This window comes from Natator depressus, chromosome 8, assembly GCF_965152275.1.
Source record: "Natator depressus isolate rNatDep1 chromosome 8, rNatDep2.hap1, whole genome shotgun sequence".
Taxonomy (NCBI): domain Eukaryota; kingdom Metazoa; phylum Chordata; order Testudines; family Cheloniidae; genus Natator; species Natator depressus.
The window spans coordinates 71,137,980-71,153,340 of NC_134241.1; the positions used below are offsets into that span (position 1 = coordinate 71,137,980).

Genomic DNA, 15,361 nt, shown 5'->3' on the forward strand with positions numbered 1-15,361 from the left:
AGAAAGATCTTTTCTTCTATGAGCTTACAGTTCCATATCACCAACTATCAGATCTTGTAGGAACATCTCAACTAGAACCTGATACCTTGCTACAAGAAAACATGGACTCATTGTAGACAGCCAGGCAGCTGTCTCAAAAGTCTTCAGGTATCCCACTCATTTTGGATAACCTTCAGTTTTCAAAGAACTCGGGTCTTTCCATTAGCTCACTGCAAGTCCATCTCCTGGCAAGCTCATATACTGTTTTTCACAAGAAAAAAGTCTTTCTTAGATTGCATCCTAAATTCCTACCCAATGTTATTTCAGAATTTCATGTCAACTAAGCTGTTCACTAGCCTGTTTTCTTCCTGAAACCCCATGCCTTTGTTAAGGGGAGGAAGCTCCATTCTTTCCACATCAGACACTCCTTATTAATTTACCTACAGAAGACCAAATCTCTCAGAAAGTTTCCTGGTCTATTTCTCACCATAGCAGAGAGGTTGTGAGGACAAACTGTATCCTCACAGAGGATCTCCAAATGGGTTTCTGGGTGCATCATCATGTGCTACAAGTAGCTCATATCCCTCCACCTGGCAGAATAAAGGCATATTCCACCAGAGCATAATCTGCCTCTGTTGCTTTACTGCAGGAAAAATGCTTTACTGCATTGCTGGACATATGCAGGGCAGCTACCTGGAGTTCCATTCAGACATTCACTAAACATTATTTGCTAGTTCAAACTTCCACCCTGGATGCAGCTGTGGGAACTGCAGTATTTCAAGCATTTTCCTCACCAGCATCCTCGCACCCCCCCTCAAATCTGAATACTGCTTGTCTGGAATACAGATAGGGACCAGCACTCAAAGAAGAAATGGAGCTTACTTACCTGTAACTAGAAGTTCTTCAAGTTGTGTGGTCCATGTCTGTATTCCACTACCTACCCTCTGCTTCAAATCCTTCTGGATTCACGGTAAGAGGAGAAACTAAAGGGACACCAGCCAATGTTTCCTTTTATGCCCTCAATCGCATGAGATGAATTACTGCGCATGTCTGGGCCAACAGACACTGCTTGTTAGAAGTTCCAGACTCAGGCACATGGACCACACATCTCTAAGAAAATCCAGTTACAGGTGAGTAACCTCCATATTCACAATGTGTAATAAGATTAAGGTCCAGATCCACTAGCACAATACGATCCATTAGCCAGTATAGCCAGTCATGAGAGCATCATTTCAATGCAGGGGGATCTCCAATGCTGTAGAGCTAGTGTGGCAAATCCTATGTCTCATCCAGCAAAAGGAGCATGGCCAAGACCAAGAGAGATCTGTTTTAGGAGTTCCTATGCTCAACTGTCTTACTTTTTCGAGGGGACTAGCTCAATACCTAACCAACCCAGGATTGGTTTTAAAGCCCCCTCCTGATTTGCACTGTGCTCTTTGGCCTCAGATGGGGATCTGGTCCTAAATATCTGACAACTTTACTATTTCTATGTTCATTTTCCTCTGTTGTACTTGTACAAGATGTTTAACAAAAAGTGAGTGTTATTTCTTTCCCAGGTGGTGCAGATGGTGTGACAGCCACAAACACTGTGTCAGGACTGATGGGACTGAAAGCAGATTGCACACCTTGGCCTGCAGTTGGTGGAGAAAAGAAGACCACATACGGTGGTGTGTCTGGTAAGTGTTGCCTTTTTGATCCATAATGCTTCCTTGGAGGCTGACAAAACGTCGGGAGGTCCTTGTAGTGGGCTAGAATATCATGTCTGCAGTAGTGCTGAGTTCTTAAAGCTCACTGATGGTCAATGTTTCTAATAGTCATGACAGATGGAACAGATTGAGTGTGAAGACTCCTGTGTTGCCCTTTCCTTAATGGTAAAACACTGCAACAGAACACTGCGATAGGGTCACTGGAGAGGGAGGAAAATCTCTTCTCTTGTGACCCACAGTTTTCCTAGAATTTTTCATTCTGTCACAATTGTCAGGCCACATGTTAGACAGAGGCTAATGAAAGGGCATTGTAAGGGAAAAATATAAACATTCAATGCAGTATGTGTATTGTAGACTGAACCTTTCTCCTACCACACTGAAATCCACTTACGATAAATCCTTTTATTTTCTTTCCACCATGATAAAAACAATATATCACATTTACTAAATATATGCATATTGTATATCCTGTTCCTTTGTAATATTTATACTTGTGTTTCAGTGTGATGATTCAGGATTTGATTTTAAAACCAGCAACAAAAAGTTTTATACTCAAATTCATTGCCTGTCCTCACTAATGTGTTAATCTGTTGACCTTGTGCATGCTGTCACTGTGACAATAGGAACTGGGTCCTGCAAAGACAATGCTGTGAGCTTCTTGACTGTACTGGTATAAAGATTAGTCTCCATGGTGATAGAGAAAGTGGTAAATATACATAACATAATAGCATGCCACTGTTCAAGTAAATCACTGCTGAATTGGTCCAAAAAATTTATTTGGAGGAAATTGGACAGACCAAAAATGCTTTATTTCATGTAGTTATGTTATACTTCGAGAACATAGAGGGTCAAAGACAATGGGTTGTTTTTTTTAATTGACTTTAATGTGTACAAATCATATACATTGGTAAATTACCTGTTGCCTTGGATAACTAAATAACTTCCAGAAGTTTTTAAGGGCACCTCTATACTACTGTGCAAGGATTTAAAAAATCTGCTTATTGTATAATGATTATTTCATAATGACTGTCAAACAAGGTATTAAAATATTATTGATATGCAGAATGGAGGATGCAGAGAGAGAGAGAGAGAGAGAGCAGATACACAATGTTAGGGGTTGTAGTACTCACTAGGCTTTCTGTCAGCCCATTTCAATTTTTCCAGACTGCCATGTTGACAGCAAAAGAAAAAAGGAGGTCACAGTGGGTGCTGTGCATTAAAAATTAATAAAAGAACTATTACAGTAGTATTTTATATAACTAACACTATTCCCATTTTCTCGTTTAAGCTGCAATTTCTGAATATTCCTTCCTACCATAAGTCAGTCTAATAAAACCATAAAATTACAACATTATGAAAAGTGTGTCCTTTGTGTCACAAATTTAAAACATGTATATTGTGTAAATTATAGCAGCACCTGAATGCTCAGCTGTACCTAAGAGCTTCTCAGCATTTCTATATTTTCATGCTTTATAATTCTGCTATAAAAAATCACTTTTGGTATCATAACAGATCCCAACCTGGGAGAGGTTTGGGTTTTTAGTTTAAAAACATACATATAAAAAAGGTTTTTTTTCATTTCTCAAGCTATACACATATCAAAAGAAACAGAAGATAGTGGTTTGGGATGCAGTCTTACACTCATAGCACCAACCTGAGTGTCTTTAAGAAAAAGAAAAGGAAAGGAAAGGAAAAGCACTCAGCCCAGTCAGTTTGGTTATATTTTGAGAGTACATCTGTGCAGACAATTAAATAAAGTTCCCTGGACTATAAATAACATCACTAAGGTCCCAATCCTCCAACTCACTGTATGCAGGAATGCCATAGAGCTCCAATAAAGTCAAGAGGGCTATATACAGACATAGTGATACATCTGTGAATTGCAGGACCATGGCCTAATAATGTACAAATGTATAAAAGTGCTAAAATAATTCAGAAGAGAGCTAACCAACTGTCTTAATAGGAACATAAAGAACAGAGGGAGTATGTCTAGTTCTTAGAGCAAGAAACTAGGAGGCAGAAGTCTTGGGTTCTATTCCTAGAAGCTTCAACAAGGTCCTGTTGTGTGGCCCTAAGCCAGACACTTGACCTTTCCATACTTTAGTTTCCATGTCTGATAAATGGAGATAAGACCACTTACATGCCTATAGGCTTGATTTATATTATTTTCTTTTACATTCTATGCAGCCGTACAGATTTTTGTTGCTCTTTCAAAAGTAGAAAAAAACATCAGATCATCTTTTGGGGCTAAATTTATCTTTGATGTAAGTCCAAGTCAGTGGTGAATATGGCCCATTTTCTTTACAAGATTTACAAAAGCAAAATAGTTGAGTGGTTACTGTCTTTTTAGAATATCCCCACCATACGGAACATACACACTAGTTGTGGAGAAGCTGTCTGGATCGTAGATATTAGAGATGGAAAGATCCTATCTTGTGGTCATCTAGATCATCTCCCTGCCAATATATGATTGTTCCCTGCAATAGATTATGCGGTGCTTTGTTCAGTCTAGTTTGAAATGGACTTGTGGTACTTCTTATCGAGGGTTTCCCCTCAGCAGGGATTACAGTGTAAGGTAATATGTCCAGTTGTTGTGTTTTCTATGCTAGTACTGAAGTTTTCCATGCATGCCATTCTCTAGTATTTTATTATTCTTGTATTACTGAATGGAATACATTATTCTAATAGAATTAGCTCCAAATTATACATTTACAAGTTTAATAAAAACCTACATTACAGAGTGAATGGTAAAGTCTGTCAATGCCCTTATCCAGATGTGACCTGACTTTTCCACTTCCTATATAGAGGATAAAGGATGTGCTCTGACTATGGTAAAAACTGCAGAAACTTCTTTTGTGAACTGTTCCCATTTGGCTATCTCTCTCTTTCTCTGCCTGGTACAGAAGTGACTGCATCTGGAAGGGTTGTAATTACCCATCCTTTCATGGGAAAGATCTCATTTGAAAGAAGTTATATTTTAAAATTCCTATTAAAGAATTAGGGTGTGGAAAATATTTTCCTTTGATTTATTTAAAAGGAATAAAAAGGCCAATCTAAACAGCTGTTTAGAGAATTCAGTGCCTGGAATTGCAGGGTAGTCTCAGAGATGTGCTTCTGTCATCTTTTTAAATCTCTTTCCAGAGACAGCAGTTTAATAATTTTCCTCTGAAAGTACGATTCAAATTGGAGTTGTTATATTCAGTGTTAACTTCCCAGGTGCTGAATGGGAAATAGATTCCTGTTTTAAGTGTTATTTAATTTGTTTTAAATTGCTGAACATCAATAAGCATTTTTGTTTCTCTCATTGTACTGTATTGTTGATTTGATTACTTTGACACTGGAAACTACTCCTTGGAGGTCAAATCCTAAACCCAGATCACAGATGAAATATAATAACTGGGCTTTATGCTGGAGAGGTCTATGGAGTTCAAGGGGAAAGAATCCTTCCCTCACAGTTTGCAGTAAAACACCATTGCTGCAATGCAACCACAACACAGCTCTAAGGCCAGAGTATACCCATAGTCTCCTGTGCCACCTCTTTAGGGAGGGAATAACATTATATTCATCCAAGGGTTGCCAGGCATTCAGTTTTCGACCAGAAGCGCCCAGTTGAAAAGGGATCCAGGCGACTCCAGTCAGCACCGATGACTGGGCTCTTACAAGTCTGGTTGGTGGTGCAGTGGGGCTAAGGCAGGCTCCTTGCCTACTTAGGCTCCACACGGCTCCTGGAAACAGCCGGTATTTCCCTCTGGCTCCTAGGTGGAGGCACGGCCACCGGGGCTCCGCTTGCAGCCCCTGCCCCAAGTACCAGCTGCGCAGCTCCCATTGGCTGGGAGCCATAGCCAATGAGAGCTGTGGGGGCGCCACCTGCAGGTGAGGGCAGCACGCAGAACCACTTGGCTGTGCCTCTGCCTAGGAGCTGGACCTGCTGACTGCTTCTGGGAGCTGCCTGAGGTAAGCGCCACCTGGAGCCTGCACCCCAACTCCCTGCCCCATGTTGGAATCCCCTCCCACACCCAAACTTCCTCCCAGAGCATGCAACCCCACAGACTCCGAACCCCTCAGCTCCATCCCCACACCAGAGCTTGCACCCCCAGCCAGAGCCTGCATGCACCCCAACCCCCTCTCCCAGCCCAGAGCCCCCTGCACCCTGAATCCCTCATTTCTGTCCCTACCCCAGAGCCCGCACCCCCAGATCAGAGCCCATACCCCCTCCCACACCCTATCCCTCTGCCCCAGCCTGGAGCCCCATCCCACATTCCAAACACCTCATTTCTGGCCCCACCCCAGAGCCCTCACCCCCTCCTGCACCCTAACCCCCTGCCTAGCCTGGGGAAAATGAGCAAGAGTGGGGGAGAGTGAGCGACTGAGGGAGGGGGGATGGACTGAGCGGAGATGAGGGCCTTGGAGAAGGGGTGGGGCATGGGCGGGGACTTGGGAAGCATCAGGGTAGGGGTGGGGCAGGGGTGTTCGGTTTTCTGCAATCAGAAAGTTAGCAACCCTAATTCATCGACTTCCTTAAATGAGATCCCAGCAGCTGCATACTCCCTCACACAGTGCAACTGTATGGGTCAGAGCCTCCCATGTTTAGTGAAGGGAAGTTTCTCCTAACTGTTAAGGGAACAATACTGAGATCTGGGACTACTCACATGCATTAAACTGATCATGTGTGCTTGCAGGATCAAGACTATAGTTTTCTTTTATAAGACATTCAATAAGCATTTTAGTATTAGTACTTCCTGTACATGTGCAATATTAAATATTTTTTAAAGTTAATTCTTATTACATGTATTTGCACAAGAAATAGTTATGGCTGGCTCTGAGAGAGATGTTACAGTCTACAATGTAAATAGTAAATAATTTGAAAATTGTGTGTTTTATAGGTACTAGAGGTGTTAGGTGTTTTTCTTTTTAAACTTCACTTTAAACAGAAAAAAAATCTGAAATTTTGCCATAAGCTTTCACATGGTATTTACATATTCCAGATGTGTTTTGTTTTTATAAAAATACAGAGTACCTGTTATAGGCAAAATGAAGTGGGTTAAGAATTAACTTTTGAGGTCTCTGGCTTCCTGTCTGCCCCCAGACCCCCTCCCCCCCCAGCCAGATCCTTAACAATAAATTTATAACACCATGTGCTGGACTTCAGCAAAATACTGCTGTTAAAAGTAGTTAAAAAGCTAAAACCCTACACAATGTGCTAAGTATTTACCCCTTAATGTTACTGTGATAAATATTCTGGCAGTATTCTACAGTAATGCCCTGAACCCATTTTACAATAGTGATATTGCCATTACTGTAGAACACTGTAGTATTTTTATAAGGTTACTATAATGTTGTTTTATGTAACTATAATATAGTGTACTAAAATTTATGTTTGTATGTGTGTCAGTATAAGGGAGAATGACAAAGGTATAGCTTTGTTGAACCTTTACAGTAAATTTTTTTTCATAAGAACTATGGCTGACCATCAGGAAATCTTGGAAGGAACATATTTATAGTAGGTTCAGTTAACAGATGTGAGAACATATAATTGTTACATTTCAGCACTGGTACTTAATTTTAGTTACCTTTCAAGTAATTTGGAGGAACCGTCTCTTTTTATGAGAAACATGGTAAAACACCAATTGTGTCTTTTAAGGAAACACAGGATGTTACATATTCTATGAAATAATTGGCATTATTAATAGGGACATATATTCTAATCTATTTAAATGTATATATTCAATTGAAGGGGAGAAAGTTGAATGTAAAAGTAGTATTGTTTTTTATTTTAAGTCAATGACATATCATTAAAAGAAAACCTGAAAAAAATAAGAGCTTTCACTTTCATAATCACATCTTTCTCAGTGACTGCATGGTGCTGATTTTGATCAATAGACATTAATGGAAATCTGTCTATCATTGGAAATAAATAATATATGTATATACACTTATGTTAGCATAAATATACATTGAGAAACACGTTAAAGAGTATATATTAAAATGTATTTAGAGAACAGTGTAGAACAGAAGTACAGAATAAATATATATTAGAGCTTTAATTTGGGGTTATTATTTCTGTTATGTGTAGCTCAGCCATTAAAGTCTCATTTACATATATTATGTACAGATTCACAAAGAATTCTCTTTTTTCTGTTATGTCTTTGCTGCAGCCTGATTTCTCTCAGTGTACTGCTGTCACTGGTCTGTGCAAAAGAGATCAGAGCCCTAATAATAGATTTTTGACAGTGAGCTCGCCTGCTACCTGCCCTACACAAATCCTCACTGTTCATGTTTGCTTCATGGCAACAAAGCAGACAGAAGGAAAATGCCAAGTGCTGAGTTTGAGGTACAGACCTGCCGTAGCTTGACATTTCAGCAGAATAGCAGTTTATGAGATGCATAATTTTTCATCTGGGACTCAGCTGCCATTTTCATAGAAGCTTGCAGCTCATCGACTGACTGGAACTAGGGCAAAGGTTTACAACGTAGATCAAGGTCTACATCCTTTCCATAGCCATTTTTAAAATAAGAATTATTCTGCAGATAAGGTCACATAACTGAGCATCTTTTTCTTTCCACTTTTAATATTTCCTAGTATATTTACAGAAACTAAAACATTTAATAAATATAACCCATATTTTTAATAATCATTTTTTAAAAACTAATTCAATTTATCCATCGAAGGACTAAACTAATCATCTATTAAGAGTGAAGCACAGGTGTTTGGATAAAGCATTTAAATATGGGAATATTCCCTCTTTCTGTTGGTTTCAGAGAGTTCATGCCTAACTTGAAATTAATAAAAAAAAACCTTGACTCCAAAAGCAAAGTTCATCTGGCTCGTATCATTGTTATACACTGAATTTATATTTTCACATATTTGTGCACATCTACTGCACTTGGAAAAAATGCTGTGACTTTCAGCAGCAGTTCACCATGTCGCAGTCTCATCTAGAACAATGGTACAGTACACTGGATTAATTAATGAAGCCTACAGAGAACTGATTTCTCAGTATGTCAAGATTTCAGTTTTATGTTAAATATTTTCTAAAGGCCAGACCCTTAAATCTCAGGGGCTGTACCAAGCAGTGAGCTGTGAATTTAACCATAGGCTAACTGCTAATGATAAGGAAAAGAGTCCAAGTTGAGGCAGCTGTAATACAGTCATTGGATTAGGCTATCAATCACTCAGTTCCCTGAGGAACAGGCAAAGAAGACAAAACAGAGAAAAGGGAAATTAGGAAAGGAGGGCATGACTAGAATGAGATTCTTCAGCAAGTTTATCTGTTAGTTGGTTTGAATCCCCCAACTATCAGACAGAAACGTCCAGTGTTGTTTTCAGATTAAAAGCAATGTATTTGTTCCAAACTCCTAGAAAACTATCAAATCAGCATTAACTATTGCTATTCTTTACAGGATAGTTTTTTAAAGTTGCAGCAAACAACAGTAGTTGGTCATACACTGCTGTTTTCATAGAATCATAGAATAACAGAGTTGGAAGGGACCTCTGGAGGCCATCTAGTCCAACCCCCTGCCCAGAGCAGGACCAATCCCAACTAAATCATCCCAGCCAAGGCTTTGTCAAGCCTGATCTTAAAAACTTCTAAGTAAGGGGATTCCACCACCTCCCTAGGTAACGCATTCCAGTGTTTCACCACCCTCCTAGTGAAAAAGTTTTTCCTAATATTCAACCTAAACCTCCCCCACTGCAACTTGAGACCATTACTCCTTGTCCTGTCATCTGCTATCACTGAGAACAGTCTAGATCCATCCTCTTTGGATCCACCTTTCAGGTAGTTAAAAGCGGCTATCAAATCCCCCCTCATTCTTCTCTTCCGTAGACTAAACAATCCCAGTTCCCTCAGCCTCTCCTCATAACTCATGTTCCAGTCCCCTAATCATTTTTGTTGCCCTTCGCTGGACTCTCTCCAATTTTTCCACATCCTTCTTGTAGTGTGGGGCCCAAAACTGGACACACTACTCCAGATGAGGCCTCACCAATGTCGGATAGAGGGGAACGATCACATCCCTCGATCTGCTGGCAATGCCCCTACTTATACACCCCAAAATGCCATTGGCCTTCTTGGCAACAAGGGCCCACTGTTGACTCATATCCAGCTTCTCGTCCACTGTCACCCCTAGGTCCTTCTCTGCAGAACTGCTGCCTAGCAATTCGGTCCCTAGTCTGTAACAGTGCATTGGATTCTTCCGTCCTAAGTGCAGAACTCTGCACTTGTCCTTGTTGAACCTCATCAGATTTCTTTTGGCCCAATCCTCCAATTTGTCTAGGTCCCTCTGTATCCTATCCCTACTCTCCAGTGTATCTACCACTCCTCCCAGTTTAGTGTCATCCGCAAACTTGCTGAGGGTGCAATCCACACCATCATCCAGATCATTAATGAAGATATTGAACAAAACCGGCCCCAGGACCGACCCTTGGGGCACTCCGCTAGATACCGGCTGCCAACTAGACATGGAGCCATTGATCACTACCCGTTGAGCCTGACAATCTAGCCAATTTTCTACCCACCTTGTAGTGCATCCATCCAGCCCATACTTCTTTAACTTGCTGACAAGAATACTGTGGGAGACCGTGTCAAAAGCTTTGCTAAAGTCAAGGAATAACACATCCCACTGCTTTCCCTTCATCCACAGAACCAGTTATGTCATCATAGAAGGCAATTAGATTAGTCAGGCATGACTTTCCCTTGGTGAATCCATGCTGACTGTTCCTGATCACTTTCCTCTCGTCTAAGTGCTTCAGAATTAATTCCTTGAGGACATGCTTCATGATTTTTCCGGTGACTGAGGTGAGGTTGAGCGGCCTGTAGTTCCCAGGATCCTCCTCCTTCCCTTTTTTAAAGATGGGCACTACATTAGCCTTTTTCCAATCTTCTGGGACTTCCCCCGATCGCCATGAGTTTTCAAAGATAATGGCCAATGGCTCTGCAATTACATCCGCCAATTCCTTTAGCACTCTCGGATGCAACGCATCCGGCCCCATGGACTTGTGTACGTCCAGTTTTTCTAAATAGTCCCGAACCACTTCTTCCTTTACAGAGGGCTGGCCACCTCCTCCCCATGCTGTGCTGCCCAGTGCAGTAGTCTGGGAGCTGACCTTGTTCGTGAAGACACAGGCAAAAAAAGCATTGAGTACATTAGCTTTTTCCACATCCTCTGTCACTAGGTTGCCTCCCTCATTTAGTAAGGGGCCCACACTTTCCTTGTCTTTCTTCTTATTGCCAACATACCTGAAGAAACCCTTCTTGTTACTCTTAACATCCCTCGCTAGCTGCAACTCCAGGTGTGATTTAGCCTTCCTGATTCCATTCCTACATGCCCGAGCAATATTTATATACTTATCCCTGGTCATTTGTCCAATCTTCCACTTCTTGTAAGCCTCTTTTTTGTGTTTAAGATCAGCAAGGATTTCACTGTTAAGCCAAGCTGCTCACCTGCCATATTTACTATTCTTTCTACACATTGGGATGGTTTGTCCCTGTAACCTCAACAGGGATTCCTTGAAATACAGCCAGCTCTCTTGGACTCCTTTCCCCCTCATGTTATTCTCCCAGGGGATCCTGCCCATCAGTTCCCTGAGGGAGTCAAAGTCTGCTTTTCTGAGGTCCAGGGTCCGTATTCTGCTGCTTTCCTTTCTTCCTTTTGTCAGGATCCTGAACTTGACCATCTCATGGTCACTGCCTCCCAGGTTCCCATCCACTTTTGCTTCCCCTACTAATTCTTCCCGGTTTGTGAGCAGCAGGTCAAGAAGAGCTCCGCCCCTAGTTGGTTCCTCCAGCACTTGCACCAGGAAATTGTCCCCTACAGTTTCCAAAAACTTCCTGGATTGTCTGTGCACCGCTGTATTGCTCTCCCAGCAGATATCAGGATGATTGAAGTCGCCCATGAGAACCAGGGCGTGTGATCTAGTAGTTTCTGCGACTTGCCAGAAGAAAGCCTCGTCCACCTCATCCCCTTGGTCCGGTGGTCTATAGCAGACTCCCACCACGACATCACCCTTGTTGCTCAGGCTTCTAAACTTAATCCAGAGACTCTCAGGTTTTTCTGCAGTTTCATACTTGAGCTCTGAGCAGTCATACTGCTCCCTTACATACAGTGCAACTCCCCCACCTTTTCTGGCCTCCCTGTCCTTCCTGAACAGTTTATACCCATCCATGACAGTACTCCAGTCATGCGAGTTATCCCACCAAGTCTCCGTTATTCCAATCACATCATAATTCCCTGACTTTGCCAGGACCTCCAGTTCTCCCTGCTTGTTTCCCAGGCTTTGTGCATTTGTATATAGGCACTTGAGATAACCTGCTGATTGCCCCTTGTTTTCAGTTCTCCCCTCTCACACGCTCCTGCTCGTGCTTCCTCCCAGTATCCCGCTTCCCCACTTACCTCAGGGCTTTGGTCTCCTTCCCCCGGTGAACCTAGTTTAAAGCCCTCCTCACTAGGTTAGCGAGCCTGCTCGCGAAGATGCTCTTCCCTCTCTTCGTTAAGTGGAGCCCGTCTCTGCCTAGCACTCCTCCTCCTTGGAACACCATCCCATGGTCGAAGAATCCAAAGCCTTCTCTCCGACATAACCTGCGTAGCTATTCATTGACTTCCACAATTAGACGATCCCTACCCCGGCCTTTTCCTTCTACGGGGAGGATGGATGAGAACATCACTTGTGCCTCATACTCCTTTATCCTCCTTCCCAAAGCCACGTAGTCTGCAGTGATCCACTCAAGGACATTCTTGGCAGTATCATTGGTGCCCACGTGGAAAAGCAGGAAGGGGTAGCGGTCCGAGGGCTTGATGAGTCTCGGCAATTTTAATAACATGTAATTAGATTAATGTGCATGCTGCTGTTGTAGTTTTTGTTGTTTGCATCAAAATTTATATAAAATGTCTCCAGTGAAAATATTTCATTTTCAAATGATGGGGTTTTTTTTAAATGAACAGTTATCCATTGAGGTACCACGTTATATTGATTATGGCAGTATCCCCTACTAGAGGTGAAGACTAGTGTCAAAGAGTCATTTGGCTGAAATGATACATTTTATTCAGACACTTTCATATATGGTATGAAAAGAGAATGACGATGAACTTCGCTATCCAGAATTGCAGTGCAATAATGCATTTAGTTTTAATCTGGATCAAAATGGCATCAATGGCATGGGAGTTAATGCATGCAGTTAAAGTAGTGAAATACGTTGCACCAGGTTTCCTCATAAAACAGAACGTAGCATTTGATGTGATTAGGATAGACAGTTATAACATTTTACACTCTGCAGTTAGCAAGAATAATTTATGGATGTAACTATTGAAGAAAATTATTAATTATTATTATTTATTATTAGATGCTTCCATGCCTTGTGAACCATGAGGCAACCCCGTGTTTCCACCTCCATCTGTCTAATGCCACATTTCTTGCTCCATTGAAGTCTGCTTCCAGGAGAGCGACATGTTTCTTAATGGTTTTCTTATATATCATCTGTTGTCCTCCTATTTTCAGTTTTTCACAAAGTGGTATCCAATATAGAGGGCTTGTCTAGGAAAATACAATTTTTTTACATCTATACCACATGCCCAAAGCACATCAGCTTTTTTTTTCTATAGTCCGTTGGCCAGTCTTTTGTAATACCTCAGCATTAGTTTATCTCACCAGCGGACACCAAATATTCTATGTAAGCATCTCTGATGGAATGTGTTGACTTTCCTGTTGTAGCGTTTGCCAAGTTTCAGAAGCACAGAACAAAGTGGGCATCACAATGACATTGCATAACTTTATCCTGGTTCTTGCGTGAATCTCCTTATTTTTCAAAATATTTGCCAGTCTCTTCTGTTGAAGTAAAGGGAGGGGAAAATGAATAGACAAAGAAAATACGTTTGGGTTTATTTTTTTATTTTTTTTTTCAAAACTGCTTACAGTGGTTAATAGACATGAATGTACAAGATATGTGAACTTTGTTGTCGGCTTTGTATGAGACTAATTCTGCTCCCAGTACCAGGAACAGGACTGGGACTATTGGTATTGGTTATGGCAGCAGGGTTAACATTCTGAGAAAGCACAACAGGTCCAGTGGAGAAGTAACCTCTCTCTTACATTTTTGATTATGAGGGACTTTTAATTTTAAACAAGCACATGCAAAAAATCCTTCAAAATATTTTGGATCATTTCTTTTACTAGTAATACTGCTTAAAGCTATCTGTAAGTAGGGTCTGAATGAGCTCTCTAGTGATGAGCTGGGGGAGAAGACTTCAGGAACTGACCTTGTTTGCAAAGACACACACATAGTCACTCTGCCTAGGTGTGCAGCATGATGGAGCTGCCTTGCCCAAATGATAGCTTTTGGCTGGCATTGGATTGTAAATCACTTTGTTGTTGGGTGCAGGGGTAATAAAATGTTACCCTTGTTGTGTAAATCAAGGGGAGCAGAACTGTGCTTGGCATGCCCTGATTGAGGGGTTCACCCTCAACTGAACTGTGCTTGCTAAGCAAGATGTAAGGGTGCCAAAGTCCAGTGGAAATGAGAGAGGGTGGGAACAGGTGTTTCTATCTGGTGGTGTGGGCTCTGCCTCAGGGCCCTAAACACCATTTGACTCCCCCCTTCTCCCTCTGTAATGACAGAGCTGATTAAGACTTAATTGAGAGTCTTTTGTTATGGATCACTAGAGCTGAAATCATTAATAACCAGGTCTAAGCATTTGACCTTCTATGGAATAGTGTCTCTGGCGAAAGAGACTGCCCAACCTGCATTAGCAGCGAGGCTCCCCCACAAACAGATGAAATCACTGAGAGCTGTGTTAAGCGATGGGACCTCAAGACATCCCAGTAGAGAGGGCAATGGCGGAGTGAATGATGATGAAGCAGCCAGCAGTGGAGTGAATAATGGAGGAGCAGCTAATGACAGAGCAGCCAATAGCAGAGTGAATGACGGTGGAGCAGCCGGTGATGACGTGAATGACGACTGAGCTGCCAGCGAAGTGGCCAGCGTGAGAATGAGTGACCATGGAGTGGCGGGTGCCAGTGGGTAAACACAGAGTAAACGACACAGCAGCAGCATCTGAAGGGTTGCTTGGTACCACCTTCCCAGGGTGGGAGGTGAACTCCTGCGAACACACCTCTGAATTCTTGGTCGATGCTGACAAGTACGAGTCATGTGTGGTGGAGGGAGGGAACATTTGTTGTTCGACTTTCACACCACAAGGTGACAGACTGAGCAAAGGAACACTGCCCAATGTACTCGGGCGGGGGGGGGAGGGAGAGGGGTTGCTAATGATCATGTGTTTTCAAACCATGCTTGTGGTGTTTTCCCAATTTAATGCCAGGTTCCTTTCCTCTTTTAATAAAAGTTTTCTTTTCCGTAAACAGACTCAGTGCTTGTGCGTGGAGAAGCATTGCCTCTTAGTAGCACCCAAGGGTCATGTGTAATTTTTCCAGATTACTGGGTTGGAGCTCGAGCCAGTTCAGTGTTTTATTGTCAAAAGGAACCCCTAGATATTTAACCCAGCCCTTGTTGTTGCCGACTCCACCTGGCAGGAAGGTTACAAATCAAACAAAACTTCTATTGAAGTTTACTTTTGAATTCATCCTACTTGTCATAGTTGATTTAAGTGTCTTATACAAAAATTATTATTATTTTTGGAAAATCACTTGATATTTAAGTATTTTTCCATTCACTGTAATATGGCAGTTA

At 41.8% G+C, this 15,361-nt stretch overlaps 1 protein-coding gene across 1 annotated transcript in view; it reads left to right on the forward strand.

Annotated features, from left to right (window-relative positions):
- The window catches only part of DPYD (dihydropyrimidine dehydrogenase), a 552,826-nt gene that overhangs the window by 439,473 nt on the left and 97,992 nt on the right, over positions 1 to 15,361 (forward strand). The window contains exon 18 of the mRNA XM_074961282.1: positions 1,536 to 1,655. Within this exon, the coding sequence (XP_074817383.1) occupies positions 1,536 to 1,655 (120 nt within the window). The remainder of the gene's footprint in view (positions 1 to 1,535; positions 1,656 to 15,361) is intronic.